The sequence below is a fragment of the Melozone crissalis genome, unplaced genomic scaffold, assembly GCF_028551555.1.
Source record: "Melozone crissalis strain CALT ecotype California unplaced genomic scaffold, PUWL_Pcris_2 ptg000042l_1, whole genome shotgun sequence".
NCBI classification, from domain to species: domain Eukaryota; kingdom Metazoa; phylum Chordata; class Aves; order Passeriformes; family Passerellidae; genus Melozone; species Melozone crissalis.
In genome coordinates, this window is record NW_026535820.1 from 21,833,251 (window position 1) to 21,859,268 (window position 26,018).

General features: G+C 39.3%; 1 protein-coding gene across 4 annotated transcripts in view; it reads right to left on the reverse strand.

Annotated features, from left to right (window-relative positions):
* PPP4R1 (protein phosphatase 4 regulatory subunit 1) overlaps positions 1 to 26,018 on the reverse strand; it is a 62,847-nt gene that overhangs the window by 15,486 nt on the left and 21,343 nt on the right. For all 4 annotated transcript variants that reach the window (XM_054284684.1, XM_054284682.1, XM_054284685.1 and 1 more), the window contains 7 exons: positions 13,633 to 13,775; positions 12,141 to 12,287; positions 10,465 to 10,572; positions 9,618 to 9,683; positions 7,345 to 7,503; positions 5,992 to 6,122; positions 4,358 to 4,881 (listed from right to left, as the gene is read on the reverse strand). In XM_054284684.1, the coding sequence (XP_054140659.1) occupies positions 4,358 to 4,881; positions 5,992 to 6,122; positions 7,345 to 7,503; positions 9,618 to 9,683; positions 10,465 to 10,572; positions 12,141 to 12,287; positions 13,633 to 13,775 (1,278 nt within the window). The remainder of the gene's footprint in view (positions 1 to 4,357; positions 4,882 to 5,991; positions 6,123 to 7,344; positions 7,504 to 9,617; positions 9,684 to 10,464; positions 10,573 to 12,140; positions 12,288 to 13,632; positions 13,776 to 26,018) is intronic.

Below are 26,018 nucleotides of genomic sequence, written 5' to 3' on the forward strand. Positions count from 1 at the left end.
ATTTATTTTTTTCTTCTTTTTGCTTTCTTTTTCTAAAGCATCTGCCTTCCCTACCCTTACTTCTTACTCAGAGGCAAAAGCTATGGGCTGCAATGGGTACAGAGATGAAGTAACTGAAACATGAGAACAGTTTCTTCTCCACTTACTCCTCACCTGTTCCATTAACAACATGTTTTAGATTTTCAGCGCCAGTAACCCAACTTACAGTTCTTATAAGGGAATGGGATCAATTAACCCCACATTTGGGCTGGTTTGTCCATATTAGGTCTCCTTTTGGCAAAGCAGCTTGTAACTAAGTGACTTAGGCTACAGTTAGCCTCAGTAGCCTGCAAGTCACGCTTCCTCTATTCCCCCAAATAATATTAAGGAAAGCTGACATTACATGATTTAGCCCTTTCTATACAGATCATAAGATAAAGTCAGTTGAAGAAAATGTCTGTGGAAGGAAAAATAAAGAAATAAAAACATCTGAGGAAAGAAAAGCAATCTCTGAAGGAAGTGAAGACCGCAGCAGCCTCGGAGAACTGGAAAAATGTGACCTGAAAAAAGACCCTGTGATGATTTTTAAAAAGCTGGCATACTTCACAGGAACATGCAGGTTCCCATCTCCCAGCCTGAGACCTTCCAGATGTCTGGCCAGTGGATTGGAAAGGTCCTTTCAAGAGGGATTACAATAGCAGAGTTTAACTTTGCACAGCCTGTGCAGCTCTGCTAGCCAGCAGTTTGCCTGTGAGAAGACAGGCTCTCTTTATCTCAGTTGCTGAATGCTCAGCCAACTATTGCTCAGATTTATCACTTTGGCAATAAGCTAGTTCTGGAAGGAAAACCCCAGGGTAAAGAGTGAGATTCAGGTGAAGCAGTTTATCCTTTTTTGAGAATGAGATTAGGGAAAAAATATTCTATGATGGTTACTGATTACTGTTAAAAAACTTTTTGCTGGAGATCTCATCAGTCTCCACGCCTTGAAGCAAAGATCTAAGGCTTGAAACAGAAACTGCTTCATTGAGGTGCACTGAGAAAACCCCAAACAAACCAATAGCACCCACCCCCTCACCCAAAAAAACCCCCAACACAAAACACCAAACCAAAACCACACAACCATGACCAGTGTGAATGTAAACAGCAACCCCTTAGTGTTTGGCATCCAAGGCATCTGGAAGATGGGAATATGCACTGAACATGCCATACTCTGGGCTGCACAACCTGGTGATGCCTTTCTTTTGACTCTTCCCATTGGCATGGTACACTCAGGCACTCTTCAGATAAAAATTGAGTTATTCTTTCTCAATACTTCTGCTACAATGATGCAAGCAGGTGAGGGGAGAATAAACACACAAGACACAAGGGTGAAGTGAGACATGTGAAGCAGAGGAATACCAAAACCAGAAAGGAAGAGAAATGAAAATAAGAAAGGAAATAGAAGGGGGAATACATGTGGAGGGAAGGTACAAAGGTATGCTGCTACGGATGAACATCCAGTGCAAAGCAGAGGGTGATGAGAGGAAGGAACAACAACAAAAAAACCACTAAGAAAACCCCAACAAAACCATATTTTTCTGACTCAGAGTAATTGCTGGCTGAATTTCAGCACCAAATCTACACATCTGCCTCAGCTGTCAGGGATGGGCTCTGAAACCAAGTAGCAAAATAGAAATAATCAACCTCCTCTGACTGACTAGTGAAGAACAGCACCCTATTACCATCACTATACATCCTGCAGAGTCAAATAATAAAAATTCAGTGTGATCTTAAGAAACTGCAAAAACCCTGTGCCATTATGATTCCACACAACAGGAATTAATTTTCTTCTTCTCATAAATTTCTAAAATGTTACAAAAAAAATTTTAAACTTTAGAAAAAGAAAAAAGAAACAACCAAAACCCATGTCAAAGAAGGCTGCTGAATTTGTACAGTTAAGCATAGAGAGGCAAGGCAGAGCCAGAGACAAGGTCACCTGAACAACTTTATCTTACTGACACATGCAAAACATCATACACTGCAGTCTCATTCCCAAACCACACTTCATCACTTCATCTTGTCATGCCTTCAGGATCCTTGGCCAATGTGCTACAGAAGCCAGAAGATGTGTACCCATGGAAGCTCTCCAGTATGGCAGGCCTCCACTTACCCACCACAGAGAACACAGCATCTTCCACTCCCATCCCTTGGCTGGGAATGCAGCAATAAAGACAGGAGCACAGCATGGAAGCAGGAGTCCAGGACTTAGGTGACAGCAAGCCAATGAAGAAAATAAGTGCAAGAAAAAGATCACAGGGATTTAAAAAGAAATAAAGAGAGGAAAAAAAACCCTCCTAGCTTGCTCAGTCATTGCTGTCAAAGCAAAGCCTACTCACAGTACAAGACTCAAAAACACAATGGCCAGCTTTGCAGAGAGGGAAGTGCAGGCAGGGTAAGGCCCTATGGACCATTTGGGACCAGGGCTGTTTGGCATACATTTGTAAGCCATGTATACTGGAGACAAAATTATCTGGGAAATTAGGTAGATTCATAAAATTTCCATGAAAACAGATTAAGATATACTTTTGATTGAATACTAATACCATCAGTTTGCAACAACAGTTTTAGATTATATTGCCATGAGCAAGGAGACAGGGCTCTGATCTTCTGGATTACCCCCACAGCAAGCCTACCTTTTGTCACAATTTAGGAAGCATAAGATTCAAAACACATGTATTAAGTCAGCTACTCAGACGAAAGTCTGGATATCTACCGTTTCTGTCTGCCACAGTGTTTGAGACAAGCATGCAAAATTAATACTACTTGCACTTTGTGCAAAATTTAAATTGCAATGTTACTAAATTGAAACAGGCATGTTGTTAAATTCCAGGTTCTTGAGCACTTAGACTGAATAACAAGAGCACAGGCAAGAGGAAAAAGAGTAGAAGATGTAGGAGGAATGTTTTATGGGGCTTCATTTCACAGCCTTGACCAAGTCAGAGTGGGGAAACCCATGGTGTTGACAACCTAGGAACAGTTTTCTTCTACTTAAACGTGCAAATGTTGGTCAACAACTCCACAGAAAAGCTCCTGACACCCAGCCAAGAGACCTACAAACAAACAAAAAGAATTCCAAAAACCTGCTCTGAAACAAGACATGAACACACATGATAAACCCATAACACAGGACAATTCTGGATGTACAACTACATGCTTACATAAACCACTGTAATTTATGCATTAAGGTGTGTTCTCTAACTATAGACAGAAAGTAAACTTGAACAGCAGTGCAAAGCTTTTGCACTTGGCTTCAGAGATGGGTTATATGAAGACTGAAGTCATTAGCAAGGGTGAATTTTTTTTCTTACCTCTCTCCTTAGTGCCCAATGCACTCCTAAAGCAAAGTTTTATCTGCTGACTTCACAAGTGATTAGGTAAAAGTACAAAATGGATTTTAAAACAGTTATTAGCATATCAACCTACTAACAATAAAATGAAGTTGAAAGCAGTATCAGTTTATTCTAAAATATTTCCCCCAACATGCCCCTCCTTTTCCTCCTACTTTTCCTGGTATAGAGGCATGGTTCCCCCTTAGAGATTCTTCAGCTCCAAAATAACATGGCTTCCTCCTTAGTGGTACCTCCAGACTTTCTGACTGTGACACTCAAGCCCAATGTGTCTTAGAATTTATTCAGCATATGAATACCAAGAAAAACCTATTTCCAGTAAGTATGTGTAGAAGAGCCAAGTCCTTTTAGCTGAGGAGGTGTCTCTGAAGTGCTGCTCCACCACCTCGTCACACTTATGAAACCCTTCTCCATTCCTCAAGAGCTTTTAAAATGGAGAATGTGTGCTCACTTCAAGAACTCAGCTTGGATCAATTATCAGCCTGATCTGACAAACTTGTCGCATTAAAGCTGTAAACATGTGACTGCAATAAAAAAGCCCTTGCAGAAAAAAATGGAGACTAATTAATCCAAAATCAAATGGATAATGAGTAAAAAGAAAACCATAATTCACAGTGATAATTAAAAAAATAAAACCCTCTTAATCTGCCTTATTTTGCACGTATGCTAATTAGGAATAAACTTGCTCATCAACAGCTCATGCCTTTGAACCATCTATTTGACTATAATGTCAAAACAGGCAGTCAGAACTTTATACTGCCTAACTGCACATGCATTCAGTTTATAAAAGGAATTATACTCCTTTAAACATCTTTACACAAATGCAAATTCCCTTTTAGCTGATGAAATATCAATTTTCCTCAATCCCTTTGAGGACCAGGAGAAAACAGTACTTCTGACTTTTAAAACAACTAAGAGGTTAAAGCACAAACTGCTGAAGCAACATACACATATCTCCAAACATTAAAAATGCTTCAGTATCTTTACCATACCTTTAACATCTGGATCATCTATATGGGGTTCCAAATTTTCTATCATTTCTTCTAATTCTTTCCTTGTTGCCATAGGAATGCTTGGAGACACTGGCATAGTGAGTTCCTGAATTTCTCTATCGAGTTTTATATCAGAAGTCTGCTGAAGCTCAAAGTCAATGTCTATTTCAGGAAGTGGAGTCCTCCAGAAATGGAAAGAGTTGTATAATTCCTGCTCTGAAAGAGAGGTTTCCTGCGAATTCAGCTCAGCCTCCTGCACAGCTGTTGTGCAGCAATGAGAACTTTGCTCGTTCTCATCTGCCATTTCCCCACAAGATTCTGAAGGCAAAGTGCAATGGAAGGATGATTCAGTCTGGAAATCACTTTCCCTTTTGGAGTTATTTGACACTGTATTTTGATCTTCTACGACATTTTCAAGTTTTGTTGCAAAATCGTCACTATCATCACAATGTGAAGACAGATCCTCTGTCCTGTTGTGCTCTTCATCTGTTGTGCCATCTTCTGTGGTCCTGACTTGCTCACTGCTGAATGCCAAAGAAAATGGACATTAAAAAACCAAACTAGACTTGTTATGCTCTTTGTTGATAACACACATGCTATCAACTTGCTATTTGTCAAAGTAAATTTATTTACACCATAACAAAACAGAAGTCATAGAATCACAAAAGAGTCAAGGTTGGAAGGGATCTGTAGAAGCCACGTGGGCCAACCTCCTTGCTCAGGTAGGGACAACCAGAACCACTTGCCCAGGACTCGCGTCCAGACAGGTTTTGAGTACTTCAGAGGATGGATACTCCACAGCCTTCATGGACAACCTTTGCCAGTGCTTGGTCATCCTCAGAGTAAAAAGAAAAGTAGATTTTGATGTTCAGAGGGGACCTCCTGTTTGGAGTGTGGCCATTGACTCTGGTCATGTCACTGAGCATCACTGAAAAGAGTCCAGCTCCATTCTCTTTTCACTCTCCCCTCAGGTGTTTATGAACATTGGTAAGATGCCCCAGCGAGCCCTCTCTTTTCCAGGCTGAAGTCCCAGCTCTCTCAGACTCTCCTGACAGGAGACATCCCACAATCTGTCACTTTGTGGCCCTCCACTGCACCCTCTCCAGTGTGCCTCTCCATGTCTCCCTCTGGATGGCAGCATGACCCTGTGGGTGAAGCAGCCACTCCTGCTAGTTTTGTGTCATCAGCAGACCTGCTGAGGCTACACCCTGATCCTTTCAGATCACTAAAGAGGATGTTAAAAGGACTGGACCCAACCAGTGCTGACCCCTCTTGACACACAGTCAGTGACCTCCAACTACGCGCTGCTGACCAGTGCCTGTGAGCCCAGCCAGGCCCTCAGCCCATCTCATTATCTCCTCATCCAACCCAACTTCAGCAGCTTCTCCATAAAGATCTTACAGGAGACCATGCCAAAAAAATCCAGGTACACAGTATACACTGTTCTCCCTTGTCTGTCAAGTCAGTCATCTCATCACAGAACATATATCCTAATTCTGGTCTATGGAGATGAGAAGATCCAGATCTTTCCATTTACCAAATATTCAACTTATCCAGGAAAGTTAGTTTTTCTAATAGTTCATGGAGAAGAAGACCAAGGAGGCAAAAGTAATTTGTAGATTTAGCAAATTTACCTGTTTTCCTGTGCAGAATCACAATCTTCTGGGTTTTTACCATCTTCTTCTTTAAAGTACTGGCCACTGCTGGATGGATTAGCAAAAGTTGATATGAAAGGCCCCAGAGACTGAAAAGCTGCTTGGCGAACCTAGGGGAAAGGGTCCAAGGTGAAAAAACAAAATTATATATATAAATATATATATAATTATATCTAAATCTTGCTGTCCTAGAAAACATAAAATGCCTGCTACTAGGAATTGAAAGGGTCATAAGCCTACTAAAGAATTCAAGAAATCAAGAGTAGAAGCTCTTGTCTGGAAAGAATCAGCCAGATGTCTACAAAATGCCAAGCTTAAAAAAAAAAAAGTTAAGAAAAATGAAAAAGCACGGTGAAACCAGTTAAATCACAAGTTACCAAACTGACAGGCTTATTCCCCACAGCCAAAGGAGGGACAATCTGTTTAGATAATAGAAGCAGGTAAATTCGAGAGCTCAGCTCAGAATTTTAACAACTTGAAAGGAAAAAAAATCATGTACAGAAAGCAGACATTTCAGTTTCAGAAATTTAACTGATAAGCATTATATTTCTTTCCCACATGCAACGCTGTGCATTTGCTCCTCCTTTCTCCTACTGTTTATTCTCCTCAACAATTCTCTATCTCAATTTTTGTTATTTGATTAATTCTGCTGAGCTACAACTTCCATGACTTTCCAAGGTCCATGAGCTCATGCTTCTGTGCAGATGATCCTTTGCTCTTGGAAGTTGTCTGCTTAGTAATAAACTTAAGGTTTAAGAGTAAATCTTCAAGATGGCAAATAATAAAAAACCCCAACCAAACAAAAAACCAACCTACCCTCCCAACAAGAACAAAAATCCCACCCAACCCCCCTAAAAAAAACTGCAAACAAAAATACATCACCTAAGAAACAATACAATTTTAATTAATAAGAAACTCCCCACCAACAACACCAAAAACATCCACAAAACCCAAAACCAATCAACCTCCAAACCAACCACAAAGTCCACCACGCCCTCCATCAAAAAACAACATGGTGGTAGGGAACCTGAAGAAGCATAAGTATATCATGATTTATTTTCCAGTTTTGTTAATGATTCTCAGCTATGTTAATCACAGGCAATTCTGTAGCTCAAAAAAGCTACTTCATTGGCAGAGGTTTTCTTACATGCTGCTGTAAAAATGTGAGGGACTCTATACACCCATCAATGAACTAACCAGTTTAAGAACAATTTTGCTTGAGGTGCATGGAATAGATTAGATTACCCATACCCATGAGAAGTTCTACATAGAGTATTGCAGTAAAATCCTTCAAATACGACAGCTATTCAAAAAATAAAAAGCAATTCTTACCCATCGCGAAGGATCACTAATCAAATTAATAAAAAGGGTTGACAATTTTGTCCTCCGGACTTCCTGTGATGTTGCACAAGAAACTGCCATGAAGCACTCAGCACAGGCTTTCCTAACTCCCCACACATTATCAGAGCAGAGCTGGAAAAACCTAGGCAGCTGTTAGGAATACAGTGAGTGAGTTTGCAAGTCTTAATAAGCAGCACTTGTTTCAAAACAAGTTCTCTTTTCACATTTGTTTTTCTTCACCTGGTTGTCCACCTTCATACTTAGATGCACAGTTCAACATTTGCAAGACAAAGAACACATATGCAGTAGCACCACGCTTCTAATCTGTTGCTTTCATATTACTTATGGATACAGATAAGGAAAATTCACCTGTTTGAAGAATTGCAAGGAAGTACTAACTCTTAAGAATGATTTATATTCCAAAAACGTCCCCCAAAAGACCAACTTCAAAAGTACCCCCAAGACCAAGAAACCTATTGTAAGACAAGTCTACATGTCTACACCATTCATGTCCACACCATTCTTTTAAAGCAGGGACAAGAAAAATAATACTGGTGCATTATTAGGAAGCAATTCTTTACTGCAAGGGTGGTAAGGCACTGGAACACACTGCCCAGGTAGATTGAGAATGGCCCAAGCCTGGAAGTGTTCAAGGCCAGGTGGGTAAGGTCTTGAAAAACCTGATCTAGTGGAAGGCATCCCTGCCCATGACAGGGGAGGTTGGAACTAAGATGATCTTTAAGGTCCCTTCCAAACCTTAACATTTTTTGATTCTATGATTAGCATTTTACCTATCAGAGATCACTTCAGATTTTTTTGTAAGATTCTTACTGAAATAACAAACAGCATCTTCAGAAAGAAAAAGCTTCCTTTTCTACCTACACTTCTCATTGTTAGATTTATCGACCTCTGCCACCCTCTATCCTACAATGCAACTGCAAAGAAGAACAGGGGAATGAGAGAAAGACTGCATTTGCTCAAGAGAAAACATGTTTGAACAGAGCAGTGGTTTTACTAATATAACTGAAGCATTTTGAAGGTGCTCAGGTGCTTGGGCTTTTTGGACACAGTAATGGTAAGAGTGGAAAGAGCGCAGGTGAGGCACAACTGCCTTGGCTTTGCAACAGGCACAGTGACAAAGTATGCCTAATCCAATGGCTGTTGCTACAGCCTTGTTCACATTTATTAATGTTCAGCTGTCCCCTACTCTCTGCAGCCAAGTATCTCGGACTTTGCCTCTAATTTAAAAAAGCTTTTAGATTAGAAAATGAAGTTTTATCATTCAGCTTTTTACACTCCTCCTTTTTTCTAACAATAATCCAAGAAGAGTAGAAAATGGCATTTTCTGTTATAGAAAGAGAACCCCAGCTGTCCTGTCACACATTACTGCTTTCAAATGAAATAATCATCACTTTTTATTGCATAGTAGTTTAAGTGCACCCTCTACAAAGTTTTAATCCAAATTCATTACGCTAATCACTAAAAAGGCAGTTGTGTGAGAGAAATCAATTTACATCCCAAATCAGGAAGCATATGGGATGCAAATCCACACAACTAAACTTCACTACCAAATGACTTGAATCACTCAATAGCTAGAGAAAAATGCAGCAAATGCTTTAAGAGTATAAGAAATGACCTGAGATCCAAAACAGGCCTACCTGTCCCAACACCACAACTGCAAAAAGTTGCAGAGTCTCTGGCTGAAGTCACGCCTGCATTTACACTCTGTCCATGTAAGTCCCTTGCTAATTCAGGGCATTGATTCATCAGCCTCTGCTGGCCCTCAACAAGCTCACTGTCCACATTCCCAAGAGGAGAATGCTTGAAGAGCTTTCAGAACTCCAGAGCCTGCCAAGATAATTTCACCTCCCTAGCCTTGTCACATCTCCAAATCTATCAACATCCCCTAGCTCTCCAGACCCACCATGGGAAAGCGTGCACAGTTAAGGATCCTGTTCTCACCACTCCATCCAGTTCCCTGCTCTTCCATTTTGAATTTCTCTCTCTTCCCTTTATTTCATTTGTTATTTCTGAGATTCACTTATATCCTTTACTTTACTTTCTCTTTCCCTCCTTTCCAGAGGCAGGAAAACTGACTTGAAGAGATTAAATCAATACATAAGCCTCAGCACTCCCAGCACTTTATTCCCCCTGCCACACTCCCCTGTGTCTGCAATCTCTCATGAACTGCCCTTCTTCTGTAGCTTGTCTGGCTCCACTCCTGAATTGTATTAAGAAGAAAAACCCTTTAAGAAATGGCTTACCAGCATTTCTTCAGTGGCTTGCTGTCCAACCACACTGCAGATATCTCCAAAATTGGCTGCACATACCTTGCAGACAGAATGGAAGACATAAAGACTAAGACCACGGCTTTAATACAGCAAAATCCAAGGGGAAAAAAAATCAACAACTTTTAAAATCAGAAAAATATGTTTTGGTGCAAACTCATTATGAGCTACTTTCCCATTCCATCATTTTCTACGTTTTTTAAAAGACAAATAATTTTATTTTCTTAAAAATTAGTCAGTCTTTTTTAATCACAGAAGAACCCCAGAACTTAAAATAAAAGAGGATAAAATGTATTTGAGGTGCTGTCAAATTAAAAAACACATGCAGCTATAAAGGGAAATAAGCTATCCAGTGGCAGGATGAGAAAACACTGCCACTGGATAGCTTATAACTCCACACCTAAACATCATGATGGAATACTGGTTTACTTCATCTTTGATGAAGATGAGCATCTTGAATTCCATCTATGCACAGAGATATGAGCTCAGGTGGCTGATGCAGCATCAGCCACAGTTGCTCCATGTTTTCCTGGCTACCAACACAACCATAAGGACAAATGCCCAACCACACTGCAGCCACCTATAGCATAAGGACAAGCAGATTCTTTCTTTGTTTCTAGTAATAAGGGTACTGATTCTGGAAAAAAATCTCAGTGTCAAACATTAAAATTTGTGGAAATGCGAGATACAAAAACCCCCACAGCTTTCACTTACACATGTCACAAATGAGATCTACCAGGGAAGTTTCTTAGTCACATGCAAGTTCCAAGCACATGACACATTTTTTCACAGATAATCCAGACCAGATGCTCATAATTCATACCTTACGAACATGAAACATCCTGCAGTCACAGCACATCTCGCAGAACCTGGGAAGCACAAGTCTTTCCGTGATGTCCTTCCCAACCATGGAGGCCATTTTGCACATAATCTAATGGCAAGACAGACATTTAATCAGTGATGCTTGCATAACCCACCATTCTGTGTCAGCAGAGGCTTTTTACTTCTACTCTCTATTCTGATGAACATAACTTTACTAAAAACTGTGAAAAATATTGAAAACAAAATGCCATTTGAATTGAAAAGGTTTGGCCACTTTTGCAAAGAACTGTTTCCCATTTCTTTGTCATGACACAACAGAGGTGTAGAAGATAACATTGATCCTCCAATAAACTGAATAAAATTCCTAGCTAACAAAGATAATTAGACTCTTAGAAATTATTCTCCTATGTTACCCAACAGATCTTAAAAAAAAAGTACATGATTCTTTTACTACTTCAATACAAAATGTATATATGTACAATTAACAGAAAATTATTGACAATTAATATGCTTAAGAGACTTCTGAGTCCTGTATGGTTTAAAATTAAATACAACACCACACAGCATACATGCAACTCCCAAACATAAAATTCCCAAAGAAATGTATCACATCAAAAAAAAACCCACTTCCCCTCTAACTGCTCTTTCATTCTAATTTGTACTGAAACTTAAAAAAGCTTTAAAAAGCAAAAACAATTTTACATTTGCCATTCCCTATCACGTCAGTAGAACTACTTACATTCATTCCTCTATAATAACAAATGATGGCTTTTCTAACCTCTAGGGGGTTGATGAGGTACAGAAATTTCTGTCAAGTTTCAATACCTTCAAAACCATGAAGACAGATAAAACTAATCTGCTTATACTTTATTCCCTTATGTAGTTGTAAGCTTCATCAAGAAGCACTAGAAATTTGGTGCCAAATCCAACAGTGATCGAGACTTTTTATTGTTTATCAGTCCAGCCACTGTAGGAAAGTAAAATATTAAATGAGGTCTCTCTCAAGCAAAAAGAACAGAAAAAAATTCACCCAGCAGAAAGCAGCAATATAAATTGCAATAAAAAAAGGAAACAAAAGGGCCTACATCTGCCATTTCTCCATTATAAATTAACTAATCTACTAACTATTTTAATTCAACACATACATTTTAATTACGAAGGTTGTGTCTAATGCAAAAAAATGGCCACCAACCAACCAACCATGAGTTAATCAACTCAGATGCTTATTACTTTGTCCAATAAAACACCACAAAATCAATAAAGTGAATAGACATGCAGCAAGGAGCAAAAGAACTGAGGCATTAAAGCTTTTGAACTGATGGAAATTTTCCACACAGGCAATTTAAACTTCCATAAAATAAACAGACAAACATTCAAAAAACTAAAAAGCCAACACAGCAGATGCTTTAGGAGTCAATACAATTAATCCCCTGCACTGTCTTGTTCAGCTGGGGTTTTTTAAAATAGCATATGTAAGTTTTTGAATTTAAATCTTAACTTGACCAGAGTGTACAGCACTGACACGGCACAGAAGTTGTTACAGATTTGTTATGGAGAGGGAATATAACATTTTCTTTTTAGTAATGGCTGTGCAACTTGGAAACACACCACCACCATCGGACTATCAAGCATTCAGGCAAGCTTTTGGCTGTGTGATTTGGCACTGCTGTTACTTACAGCCACAGCTTCTGTCTTCACATCGTCGTTGCTGTCTGGAGCTGTCAGATCTATCAGCACAGGGCACACTTTGGTCTCCACATCGTATCTCTCAATGAGTTCTTGCTCCAACAGCACTAACAACGCTGCCTGGCTTGTCTTTCTGACCTGCCACAAAAAGACAAAAGCAATTCCAAGACAGTTTTATTTTTTGAAATACATGTGTGCTGTATTTTGGAATGTGAACCTATATACCAACACACAGCAGTACTAACTGCACACAGTGACAGGACAAGTGCTCCACAAGTGCTTTTGCAAGCACTTCCTGTTTGCTGTCCTGTGTTTTGGGAAGTATGGAGGTGGATACCTGCTGTAGTTGACAATGTGCAGGTGTTTCTTGGGTTCACACACAATTTGTTTTAATGTCAAAAAGAGCAGTCATGGCAAGTTTGAAGCAAACGTGCAAAGAAAAAGCAGCACAATTAATGGAGAGTAACAAAATTTCTAATACTGAACAAATCCTCTTTTTCTGAGATTAACAAGAAATAGGCTGGCAAGGAGAAACTGCATTTATTTCCAATGCCTTTAAATTCTGAGACACAATTCTGCTTAGTCCCAATTTAAAAAAAAAATGCAAAAATAAGATACCCATTATTGACATCATAGCTTGCTAACCCCTACCTCCAAAAGGAGTAATTTCATCAGAACAGAAAACATTACATACAGCAAGAGACTACATATACTGCAATGCAGCAATTTTGGAAACACCTTTGAGCTCTTTGTTTCAGAGATCCACAGCCCAATGAACTATTCAAGAGAGGTTAACACAATGAAAACAATCACTGAATCTTCTAGCAGGAGAACATCAAACAAAAGTAGAGTTGTTGTATTATACATGAATTAGCAAAACAACTACTAAGAAAAATTGGTTTGGGTAGTTATTTTTAACTCTGTAAATTTTGAAAAGGGCAAGGAAAAAAGTGACAAACTCCAGAGGCCTAAAATATTGAAAATAATGTCTCAACTAGCATTAGTCTAGTCTGAAATGACTGGAGAAGCCTCAAGAAAGCTTTGGACAAGCTAACTTATGCATGCAGAGAAACAAACCATGAGTTCAATCCAAAACGTTTATTGGATTGATATACAAATAACTGGTAATGAAGGCACATCATGGTATTAAAAACTGAATTATACAAAGGACTCAATTTTTCATTACTACCATTCCTTTTTGCCAGAATTTTAATTATGCAAGCTTGTCTAAATTACTAATTTTGTCCATATGAATACAATATCAGATAAAAGGCCCCAAATCAGGACAGATCACATTAGATGTAAAAAATTGCAATTACATTTTCTTTAAAAGATTTTCTTTAATATTTTAAGTAAATTTATAGTACCATGTATTTCATGTCCATTCCAAATCCTTATATCCCAAAATGTAACACACTTGTACCACGCTAAATTTAAATAATTTGGCATCACAACAGTATTTCACCAGCTACCAGAAACGTACCTGGTTATTCTGGTCGGCGAGGTATCGCACCACAATCGGTAGCAGGTATTTGGAAAAAGCATAAGGGATTGAAGGTCTGTTTTCTTGACAGAACATGGCAATATGAGGCACCTGCTCCATCAGTTCTGCCCGCACTGTTGGCTCTGTAAGGGTCAAAACAAAACCAAAAATGGCACAATATATGTTTACAAGCATGCTCCCAGATCCTGCAAGCTTCTTACAGTACCCTACATACAAAGTATGGTCTCAGGCGTTCATGTCAGTGTGTTTGTCAAGCTTCATTTTGACATCTTTTTACAAAACCAGATAGTACACTCTCTGCTGTTGAACTACTAAAAAGTCACATCTCACATTCTTAGTAATAGAAAAGAAGAGGTGTAAGACAGCCAGCCATCAAACATTATGAGTATCAGAATGTGATGGTGTTCACAGGGGTCTTAAGATGAGGGAAGAGACAAGAATATTGACTTCATGTTTCAGAAGGCTTGATTTATTATTTTATGATATATATTATATTAAAACTATACTAAAAGAACAGAAGAAAGGATTTCATCAGAAGGCTAGCTAAGAATAGAAAAGGAATGATAACAGAGGCTTGTGACTGACTGAGACAGTCCGGACAGCTGGACTGTGATTGGCCATTAATTAGAAACAACCACATGAGGCCAATCACAGATCCACCTGTTGCATTCCACAGTAGTAGATAACCATTGTTTTTACATTTTGTTCCTGAGGCCTCTCAGCTTCTCAGGAGAAAAAATCCCAAGGAAAGGATTTTTCAGAAAATATCATGGCTACATCAGAATTGTCCAAACTCCCTATGAACATCACCTATTTCACAGAAACCTCCATGCTGAAAGAAAGTCAGCCCAGAACTGGCACCACTGTGAGAAGAAAGGAACTGAGGGGGAGTCTGGGCCACGGCCTCTCAGGAAAGATCCCACTGAGCAGGACAACCAGCCATAACCACAGATGCTGTTCTTCATTCTTTGCTTTTTAAGGATACTGATATAATTGTCAGATGGAAAAGGAAAGCATCTTTCCAGCTGCTTCTGCTAAACCTTTGAGATGTATGTCTCACCAAAGTTGGTGATTATTTAAAAAATATTTAATTAAATTTTTAAATTCAAGAAATGGCACACTGCCCGGATGAATCCTAATCCCCACAGAATATGCACATATATCTGGGGGATGAGAGAAGAAGCAAGAGAAACAATACAGATGTAGATTCAATTCCAACTATTAGAAAAACAGATTCAATTTAAGAAGCAGGACCTTATTATGTGCCTAACTTCCCCCTGGGGATAAAAAAAAAAAATCTGAACTAAGTACCTTTGCCCTTTCAGGATTTGCTGATATATGCAGTTACCACTGATCTACTGATTACTTACAAAAAGACATCACATCAGTTACTCTCAAACTATACTAATTTGATTTAGAATATTTTAAATAATAAGATTTATGTGTCACAGGATAGATACATATGCCTTACTGAATTTTTACCTAAAAGTTGTTCAGGAAAAAATGGTATAACCTGAACCATCTTCCTTGGAATACTTGTAATTAACATGATTCATTAAAAATACAACCTTTTGTTAAACAGAAGCATGCAACATGCATTTGTATTTAACATGGCGAGTGTGTGCAGCACTTGGCTTTCTTGAACACCGGCTACAAGTGTAAACTCAGGTCTGAATAAAACATAACAAAGACAAAGTAAGTCCCCTGCTGTGTGCAGTCTTTTCTTCACTGAGAACAATGAGAACAGAAAACATCATGACACACAAAGTAATTAAATGCCTATGGGCTCCAGTTCCTTCACTACAGACTTAAATTACTTTTCCTACAGAAAAACATACCAAAATCAGAGTTGGAAGGGACCTTATAGAACATCTATTTCCAACCCCTGCGGGTTGGGGTTCCACTAGACAGGTAGCTCAAAGCCCTATCCAACCTGGGATATGTGATATTTTCCAGGGATACTCTGGAAAGTTTATGAGTTGCTGAACAAGTTGCAAAATACAAAATGAAGTCTCAGACAAATCAATATCGTATAGGTTTGCTGTTCATGACAATAAAGTTAAAAAGTCTTCCAATCTCTTCTGTATCTCTTCCCAAATGTTATCAGGAGCACACAGGAGAAAAACATTTTTTTTTAAACTTTAACACGTGCAGGTTAAACTCCATAAGCAATACTGGCATCCTGAGGTTCATATTGAAGAAGTCAGATCCTGAAGAACACTATACAAACTACGTGCAAGTTTTAGCAGATCTAACAAAAATTCACACCTTAACAAAATGCTGAACTCTAGTCTCGTGATCAAACACTCCATTTGTAACACTAAATGTAACAGCTGACCAAAATATGCACCTGTAACTAGGACAAACTAATAGTTAATGAGATTATTAATTCTGAAAGTTGGAGTCTCCATATTATACTAATGCAAAGAAAGAAAATATTCCTATTGTTGTAACTCATCTTTTGCTTCCTTATAAAAATTTGCCAGAGCAGTCCTTAGAACACAAGGAAGAGAAGGTGCAACTGTTCATTAGGATGAGGTGGTGTTGGGGGGAGTCAACCAAAGTAGATTGGGTGCTTTCAAGAGTCAAGTCGGCAAAAACACCTATTTTATTCCGACATTTAATTCCATTCTGGTTCTTTTATGTGACAAGGCCTGGCTTCTTCAGTTCTGGAAGATGGACTTGAAGTCTGCCTGAGAAAGGAGTCCTTTCACATGCCAACTTTGACACATCAATGTGGTTTTTTTCCACCTGTGTGACAACCTGCTCAAAGGTGGCTGAGTTAAAGAAGCCTTGCACCCTCCATTTGCAACAGCCCAGTACACACTGAAAGCAGAGCAAGAGATTGTCTTGGCAAACAGGCTGTACACCTGAGCAAACTGCTCCCAAGAGCAATTTGTCTGAAAAGGGTGAAGGTGGCAAACAGAGCAAGATGAGGAACCATCAGTCTGGGCAAGGAGGACAGGAACTTGATGGTCAAGAAATAGGAACCAGTGCCCAAAGCCAAGGCTGGAGGAACTCACCTTTCCCAGGTTAAAGGGGATGGAGAGTAAGCAAAATCAATCTGACTGAGGCTGCATGCACGGCAGCAGTTCTTCTTAAACGGCTTCTAAATTTGCTTCAGGCAGTTCCCACCCTCCCAGACACAAAACCTGCAGCTTCCATTTATGCCAATGCTACTGTTCATGCAGCCAGACAATAAATCCTATCAAAGAACTGATCTAGCTGATGCAGCTTTTGCCTCACCACAGCAGCATAATTAAACAGCAAGAACTGGCACTTAATATTGATCTCCCTGTGCAATCATATAATTCCCTCAAGTAGCAGAATTGTCTGATGATGAAAGCAAGCAATGGTAAAAGAAGGTGCTAGAACTGAGGGAAAGAAGCAAAATATTGGGAAAGCAAATTTATTCCTCCTTCTAGTGGGAAACTGTGGAAAATGTTCAAGCTAGGCTCTTCACAGAGTAACTGCACACTACTCATTTGATTGCCGTCTGAACTCTGTCTTGATGCTGAAGAAATAGCTCTGCAATCAAAGACAACAAGAACTCTGTATTAAGCATATCAAGAGCTGGGTACACACTTTGGACACCAGGCAATCAAAATGGGGAGACTGTTTCCATACCTCTTTGACACCTTCAAAGTTTGCCCACACACTGATAAAGCAGTGGCAACACTCCCTTTCCCTAAATTGATGAGGTTTGCTGTGAAACAGGATTTATACATTTCTTTATGAAGCACTCCAGCAAGAGTGCAGGATGTACCAAAACCATGAGATCCTTTTCCTTCAGAACAGGGCTCATCTATTATGCAGCACTTATGTCATCTGCCTAACAATACTAATGACCTGCAGATGTAAAGTGAGCCCCTTGCTTCCTGAGCTACCAAGTCAGCTCTGGCTTTGTGAAGAACACGGGCAGATGAGACGATGCAATTAAAGATTTGAAACATTCATACCCAGGAGTGAATTAGAACTGTAAAGTCACCTTAGTTCTTACATTCCCTAACTTTTAAGTACCCGGCTCTGGGATCTTTGTAAGGTTGATTCAAAGCAGCAAACAAGGAGGGCTGTGTAGGGAACTGGCTGTGTAACACAACACCGTAATTCGCCATCAAAAGGCGTTTGTGCAGTTCTGGGGAATTACTGCTGCTATGCAAGAACCTGAACCTTAAGCTTACCAATTTAGATAAGAGCTCAATTCTTCCAAAGGCTGAGGCATATGTTCCAGTGTGTACTGAATAGAGCCTAATCTTGCAGTCTGATGCAGTTACAGTAGAGCTTTTTTTTGCATTATGTTTCCTTAAGACTCAGGCAACAATGCCAAAAAAAAATCCACTGAAGTCAGAGTGCTTTCTTATTCCCTTCATCTATTCCTCAGCTTTGTCTTTGGCTTGAACAGGTGGCAGCTCCAAGCAGGGATTCCAGGAGGCTTCAAGGCATAACAGTGTCTGCCATTTCAGTTTAAACCTCCCTGTTGTTTAAAACCAAATTGACAGCTTGGTCATTGTGTTAGTTTTGGCCAGCGTTAATTTTCTTCATGGTAGCTGGTATGGGGCCATGTTTTTGATTTTTGCAGGAAAGAGGGTTGATAAGGGATGTTTTAGTTATTGCTGAGCAACACTTACACAGAGCCAGGGCCTCTTCTGCCTTTCACCCCACCTCACCAGCAATCAGCAGCAGACACACAAAGTGACATGCAGCCAGGACAGCTGATCCCTACTGATCACAGGGACACCCCAGACCATGGTGTCATGCTGATCACATAGAGCTGAGGGAAGAAGGAGGAATGGGGGAAGTTTGGAATGGTGGTGTTTATGCTCCCAAGTCACTGTCAGGTGTGACAGAGCCCCTTCATCTGGGGATGGCTCAATAGCTGCCTGCCCATGGCAGTGGTGTATGAATTCCTCTCACGTTGGCAGGGAAGAAGGCAGCTTAAACGTTGTTTCCAGCACAAATTCAAACATGGCCCAATATTAGTTACTATGAAAACAATTAACTCTACCTCTGCCAAAGCCAGCAGTTGTCAACAGAGTGAACAGTGCACAGCAGGTACAAGTTGCTTTGTAAAGCATGAGCTCACCTAGCTGGGGAATACGCCTGCATTCTGTGTTTTTTTGCACTGTACAATATAGTCAAGGACCAGGCTTTATACTTTCACACAGTATAAACAAACCAGGAGGAGAATTTTGCTTCACGTCAAGTTTCTATTTTAGGCAGTCTGGAAAAATCTCTCTGTACAGCTAGGTTCTACATAACATTTGCTGGAACAGTATTTTTCTGTTCAGCAGAGAAGTATTTTTAAATGATCTTTTAAAACTACCTCTTGAAAGTACAAAATATATCTATTCCTTAAAGTAGCAATCTACTAAAAAGAAAGCCTGCAATTTGTTAAAACAAAACCTCTGAAAAGAAATATTAATATAAAATACTAGATTTCCTTACTCATTAGCATTTTATTTCATTCTGTCATATCTAGTGTATTGTCTAGATACAGAATTACACTGAACTGAGTTTTAGGAATCAAGCAAAATTAAGAAAATGACAGAAGACAGTGAAAATAGCTTCCATTTCTTCTGTTCATTAAACAATTTGGAAAAGAAGTTTCCAGATTAAATGACACAGTTCTACCTCTCTTAATTTCCAGATCACACAAAACCATCAATGTGTTCAAATCAGCATCTACAGAACCTGGGCAGACTTTTTTCTGCATTAACAAATCCTCTGTTTTAGCTATTTCACAAATGACCATTCTAATCAACATCCTAAACTGACTCTAAAATCATAGAGGTAATTAACTATTTCTTCTTCATCCATGAAAAAAAACCATTTCCCCCAAAATCTGACACCATCTCTCATGTAAAGTGCCAGCATGCTCACCTGGCTACTCCTAGAACATACACTCAGCTTGGATATATAAATGTCTAATGTTTATTTCAGCCCTGCTGAGGCTTCAGTTCACTCTCTCTTCCACTTCAGCTATAAGGAAGTGAAGCACCACCACCAGCTGCATACTGGAAATTATAAAGGGATTATTTTAGAACTGCACAGTGTAATACCAACTAATTGCTTCAGAACAGCTATTTATAAATCAAGTCATTACTCAGAGCCACCCCACAACTAGATTTATTTCACAATGCTTTATTCTGCAGCAACATACAGTATTTTAAAAAAAGTCTGCGGTGCTTTCATTATCCCACTATGACCATTCTGAAATAAAGCAGCAGTGAATTTCCACTACACTTGTGAAGAGTTGTAAGGTTTTTGTGTTGTAAAATTGTATATGAAGAACAACCACTGATGATGTTAGAGCTGCTTTAACTGACAATTTTTATGGATGTTTTAAGTACACCTGAATATTAACAATATTGCCCTTTGTTCTTAAGAGTTGTGAACAACAGGGAAGGGTGTAAGTGCATGGCTTTGCCTTAACACTTCCATTTAATAAAAGAATATTTCATGGAATCACAGAATATCCTGAGCTGGAAGGGACCCAGAAGGGACACAGAAGGATCATCAAAGGCCCTGCAGAGGGCCACCCCAAGAGTCACACCATCTGCCTGAGAACATTGTCCAAATGCTTCTTGAACTCTGTCAGGCTGGTGCTGTGACCACTTCCCTGGGGAACCTGTTCCAGTGTCCAACCACCCTCTGGGTGGAGAACCTTTTCTTAATATCCAACCTAAACATCCCCTGACACAGCTTTATCTATCCTCTTCTTTCCCTAAAGGTAACCCTCCATTTCCCTCTTTTTTTCCTTCCACAAACACAGGTATTTTCCCTTTTGATTTCTACCATTTTCCATTTCATCCTTCCCTCTGACTTTCCTACCTCTTTTGAAGATAAAATAAAAGCTAGACAAGTGGAAATACACTGCAGCCAGAGCCCATCCCTTTTAGCTTAGGAGTCCAGGAGAAAGGCTGATGCATGTGCTGCTTCAGTAGTCAGGCTCTTTTCTCCTACTAACCAGAAATGGATTTCATTGCTGACTGGCAGAGCAAGGAGTGGAACATGGACTAATGAGGGAGGGTAAAGTCACCATCAGTCACTCATCAGATGCATGGAGAGGCAAAAGAAGTTTACATCAAGCTCAGGAGAAAATTCTTAGCAAAGCACGAGGTGGGAGATGAGGTATGGAAAATCCTGGAACATGAAGATGAGGAAGGGAAGAAAATGCAGCTGGAGAAAAGCAAATATTAGCATTCCTATTAATATTGCTTACATATGAAGATTTTTGTTAAATGAAATGCTGCACTATGTGCTGTTTGACAGGTAATGTTGGCATGTCTCAAAATACCAACAGCAGTAATTGAACCTACATTAATAAAGCCATTCAAGCACACTATTAAGTAATTAGGGTTGTGAGGCCATCCACATTAAGCCTGATTATAGAGCTTCAAAATTTAATGACCAATTAGCCTAATAATTATTTTCAAAATCAGGTTGTTTTGGAAACTGCATTTACAACTGATTCTTAGCAGTAAAAAAGATTACTTTTCATTCAGAAGAAAAACATCCTAGCTGGCTATATTCTGACAAATAAGCACCAGCCCTTCAGAATGTCATTTTATTTTCCCCCCATCATTTCTTTAAGAAGATACCTATGTGTATCTATTTCATAGTGAGCTACATTACACAGGCATTTTAGGAACAAAGATACAGACCTTCACATCTAAAGAAACTTCAGAAAACAAAACTTAAAGCTTCTGGAGCCTCTTGCACACTAAGCAAAATGCCAATAATGCAGTCATTCTGGCTGGGGCTAACTTTCAAACCAGTTAAATGCACTTTAGCACAACAATGATGAAATCTTGTATCATCTAAGCCACTCACAAGCTGGTACAAAAAAAAAAAAAAAGTTGAATTATGCTTATTTACTTAAGTCAATAACTCAGACATAAGGCCCTTGTTCAAACTCTCACAAGCCTGTAGCCAGTGTACATTTGAAAATGAAGAAGACCCAGCTATCTTAATACAAAGACAAGCATTTTTAATCTAACCAGGGTTTATGGGGGATAACTTAACATTTGCCAAGCACTGAGCTTTTATGTCAAACTACTTCTTGGCTTGTATAGATTCAAAGACACCATAAAAAAATCTAAGTGAGAAATCATACCTAACATCCCTAAAGAAACAGAGAAACTACAAAGTGATTGAACAGCAGATTCAAAAGCAGTAGAAGATATCTTTCTTAGCTGTCACTACTCTAGGAAACTTGGTACCAAAGACAGCAGGAAAGTCCAGTTTAGGACTGAAAACACCCAAGTTCCACAGCAGAATCACAGATTTAACAGCAACACCCAACTACAGCAATGAAGACAAACACTGAAGTCTTACAAATAACTCACATTCAGAGAATAAGTTCCTTTAGCAAGTAAGGGCCTTGGGGGCAGGGGATTATTCCCCAAATGCCACTGATGAGTTTCCTCCATGGAACAGCTGTTCTGTGCTGCCATGTACATACAAGAGCAGCACATGACACCAGGGCAGAGCAAATCCTGTGTTCTGCCAGCACTGGGAGCAACTCATGTCCAGTACCACCTGAAGTGGGTATTTTTTCCCAGTAGAAACACAACATTTTCATGTTGTGATTGATTTAAAGGCTACAAGTATAAACTGGAATTAATTCATTACTAAGAGTCCAAACTACTCTGTAAGGAGAAGGCACACTTTACATCATTTGTATGTGCAGACACAATGGTAACACAACTCTCTTTAACAAAATACAATTCACTACAACTCTACTCAAAGGGTCCAAATGAATTTCCATCAAAAGCACTTTCTCTGAGATTTTTTTTTACAAAAAGCTTCTATAAAACCAGTTTTAGAGCTGATATTTGCTTTTGCCATGATGCCTCAAAAAATGTGTCTTGGCTACCCAGTTGTATCAATCATAGCAAACCATACTCACATCATTTTCTTCCATCCTACTATCATATTTGGACCCAGATATTTTTCTAGTAAAGAATATTTTTATTATGCATTTAAATAGTATTTAGTGCAACCAAGATGACATTTAGGTTCTTAAAGTTTTATCACAGTAGATGAGGAATGAAAATTATTGGAAATTCTCCTGCTTTTAAACACAGAAATAGCTGTCTCAGCATAGCCCCAGTTTATTAAAACAAAACAAACCTGAAAAAAGCTAAAAAACTCCAAACCAACAAACCACAAACCCAAAGAATTTTTTAAAAACCCTGAGACTGATTGTTTTTCAAGCAAAGACCATGTCTGAAAAACATCAACCCCACTACAAGATTTCTGAAAATGCAAGGTATTAACAGGACAGAGCACTCTCTGGGCAACTTTAGGACAGCTGGTTCTAGTTCACTGCTGCACCTCTACTTTAGAAATCAGCATCAGTAGCCCAGAAAGAGAACAGATATTACGTATCCTGGGTATATTCTTCAATTCCAACCTCATTATACCAAATACTGAAAAAATAGGAAAAGTATCTGACTTTCTGTGACTTGATTTGACAAGAGAAGACAAAGAGCTCCAAATGTTAAAAGAACTGGCATAAGACTAACAAGCATCAACAGTTAGAAATGAAAAGACTTGTACTTAGTCATAAATTAGTTTGACTTTTAAGTTTGTTTTTATTTTTATTTATTTAAACATTTAAATGTGAAGTTTTGACTCCAGGAGGGCTCTACCCATACAAATATCTTGCTCTAACCAAGCAAGATAAAACAATGTTTTACAATGTTTTCTTATTCCAAATTCCAAGGGCTTTTATATGTTTTATGGACAAATTGGAAAAATAAATACTGTAAATGGAAAGAAGCAAGACAAAAATTAACAAGTCTAATAGTAACAACCTTAAACATACACACACAAAAATCAAAAACCCTGCAAACAAAACAAAAAAAAATCCACTGTGCTGCAGCATGAATAATAGACAAGCCCATATATTAAGAAGATACAAAGCAGATCAAGCTCCCTAATGAATTTTCACATGGTTTAAAACACAAGGCTATTCTAATAACCTGTCTTACCGAAACCAGCCAAGTCCAATACTGCAACTGCTCGAGGCACAAGACTCACAGTTCAGTTTGCAGAAATTTAATTTGTGGGGCAGCTGCAGAATCCAGCACTACTAGTTTGGCAGATCTGAGACAACTTCTACAGTGCAGGAAAAGCCTGAACTGCTGCTTTTACTGACGCTGAGAAAATATCAGCTCTGACTAAAAATGTACCCCACCCTCGTTAAAGGCAACAAATTGATTTGAGCTCAACTCTTGGCTTCCACTACACTTCTGCCTAAATAAACTTCAATTTGACACACTTAGTTGGTCACCAATGAAAAGCCTAAGGCTACAAGTTGCTGCAAGAGGCCATTTTCCCTTGGACACATCTGTCCTATTTTCTAAACTGAAGAGGAGCTTCAGAAAGGGTCTGATGCTCTAAACTATTCACAGGGCCACACAAACAGGCAACTGTAAATGCAGATTTCAGAAGCAGAGCTTTGCTAGGAAAGCACTCTATAAACAGTAGCATGCCACTGTTCTCAATTAAAGACACATTTTACTGTGAGTGAACAGTGACTTTTTTTTCCTTTTTAAAGAATCCTTGGAGAGGTACTCAATACAATTATGTAATGCTTACAACAGGCTACTTTTCCTGGCTAAACAAGGACATTCCCTCAGAAAAATAAAACCATGCATTTTAAATTAAGACACTAGTGACAGAATAACAGAAATCAGCAGAATATATTTTTACCCTTGGAAAGCATTATCTTCTGCAGTTCCAGAAGAAGTGAGAAAAACTAACAGACATTAAATAGAAGAAACATTTTCTTCGCATTCAAGATTTAATACAAATTTATCTTCATAACACACCAACAACTAAAAAAGAATGACCAGATCTTTTCTGATGTTCTGCTGCTAGACTTTCTTCCTTCTGGCACGTCAACTGTATCTAGCTATGTTGAAATCAAGCCCTTAATTCTTTCTAGATAATTTTTAAACCAGAACTCTGCCACAGCTCTGTCCACATCATTTTTCCCTTCGTGCACTTCCCCATGACTTTTTAAGCACTTCCTTTCTTTCACATTTGTTTTTAAATTTTCTCTTGCTTTTGCCTTTTATTCTAAACACTCAGCAGTCTCAATATATTGATTAGCAACAGACACACTGGGTCTACAGAGCCCTCCTACTCATTGCAGAGAGGGTGCACAAGCAAGCTCACTACACTGGGTTTCACAAGCAGACTTTTGGCATCTTCAGGAATCTGCTTGGTGAAGGTACCATGGGATAAAGCCTGAGGGAACAGCTACACAAGAAAGTTAGTTAATATTCAAGGATCACCTCCTCCAAGTTCATAAGCAATACATCCCAACAAAGAACTAGTCAGGCAAAAACACTGGGAGGCCTGCATGGATGTACAAGGAGCTCTTGGACAAACTCAAGCAAAAAAGAGGAAGCCTGCAGAGGGTGCAAGCAAGGACTGGTAGCCATGGGGGAATACAGAAAAATTGTCTGAGCTGCCATGGACTGGGTTAGGAAAGCTAAAGCCTCAAAGAATTAAAACTGGTCAGGGATGTCAAGGGTAACAAGAAAAGGTTCTATAGGTACACCAGTGATAATAGGAAGATAAGGGAAAATATGAGTCCTCTGTAGAAGAATGAGGGAGACCTGGTTATTACCGCAAACAATGAGAAGGCTGAGATACTCAGTGATGTTTTTCCCTCAGTCTTCAGTGACAAGTTCTCCATCTGAGTCCCAGAAGGCGAAGGAGGGGACTGGGAGAATGAAGAACTGAGGAACTTCCACCGAGGAAGATCAGGTTCAAGATCATCTCGGGAACCTGAAGGTGCACAGGTCCACAGGACCTGATGCAGTGCATCCACAGGTCCTGAGGGAACTGGCAGAAGGAGTGGCTAAGCCACTATCCATTATATTTGGGAATTGTGGCAGTCCACTGAAGTTCCCACCAACCTGAAAAGGGAAAATAAACTCCTTATTTTCAAAAAGAGAAAAAGAGAAGACACAGGGCCATCTCACCTTGGTGCCTTCGCAAGATCATGGTGCAGCTGCTCCTGGAAACTGTGAGAAGGCACATGGAAAATAAGGAGGTAATGTGTAAGAGCTAACACAACTTCACTAAGGCCAAACCACTCCTGGCAAATCTGTTGGCTTTTGACAATGGGGTTAAAGTGTTGGTGGATAAGGGAAGAGCAACTGACCTCATGTGCCTGGACTTATGCAAAACATTTGACACCATCTTTAAGTCCTTGTTTTTAAATCAGAGAGACATGGATTTGAGAGATGGCCACTCAGTGGATAAACAGCTGGCCAGAGAGTTGCACTCAAACAGTTGTGGTCAACAGCTCGATGTCCACAGGGAGAGCAGTGACAACTGGA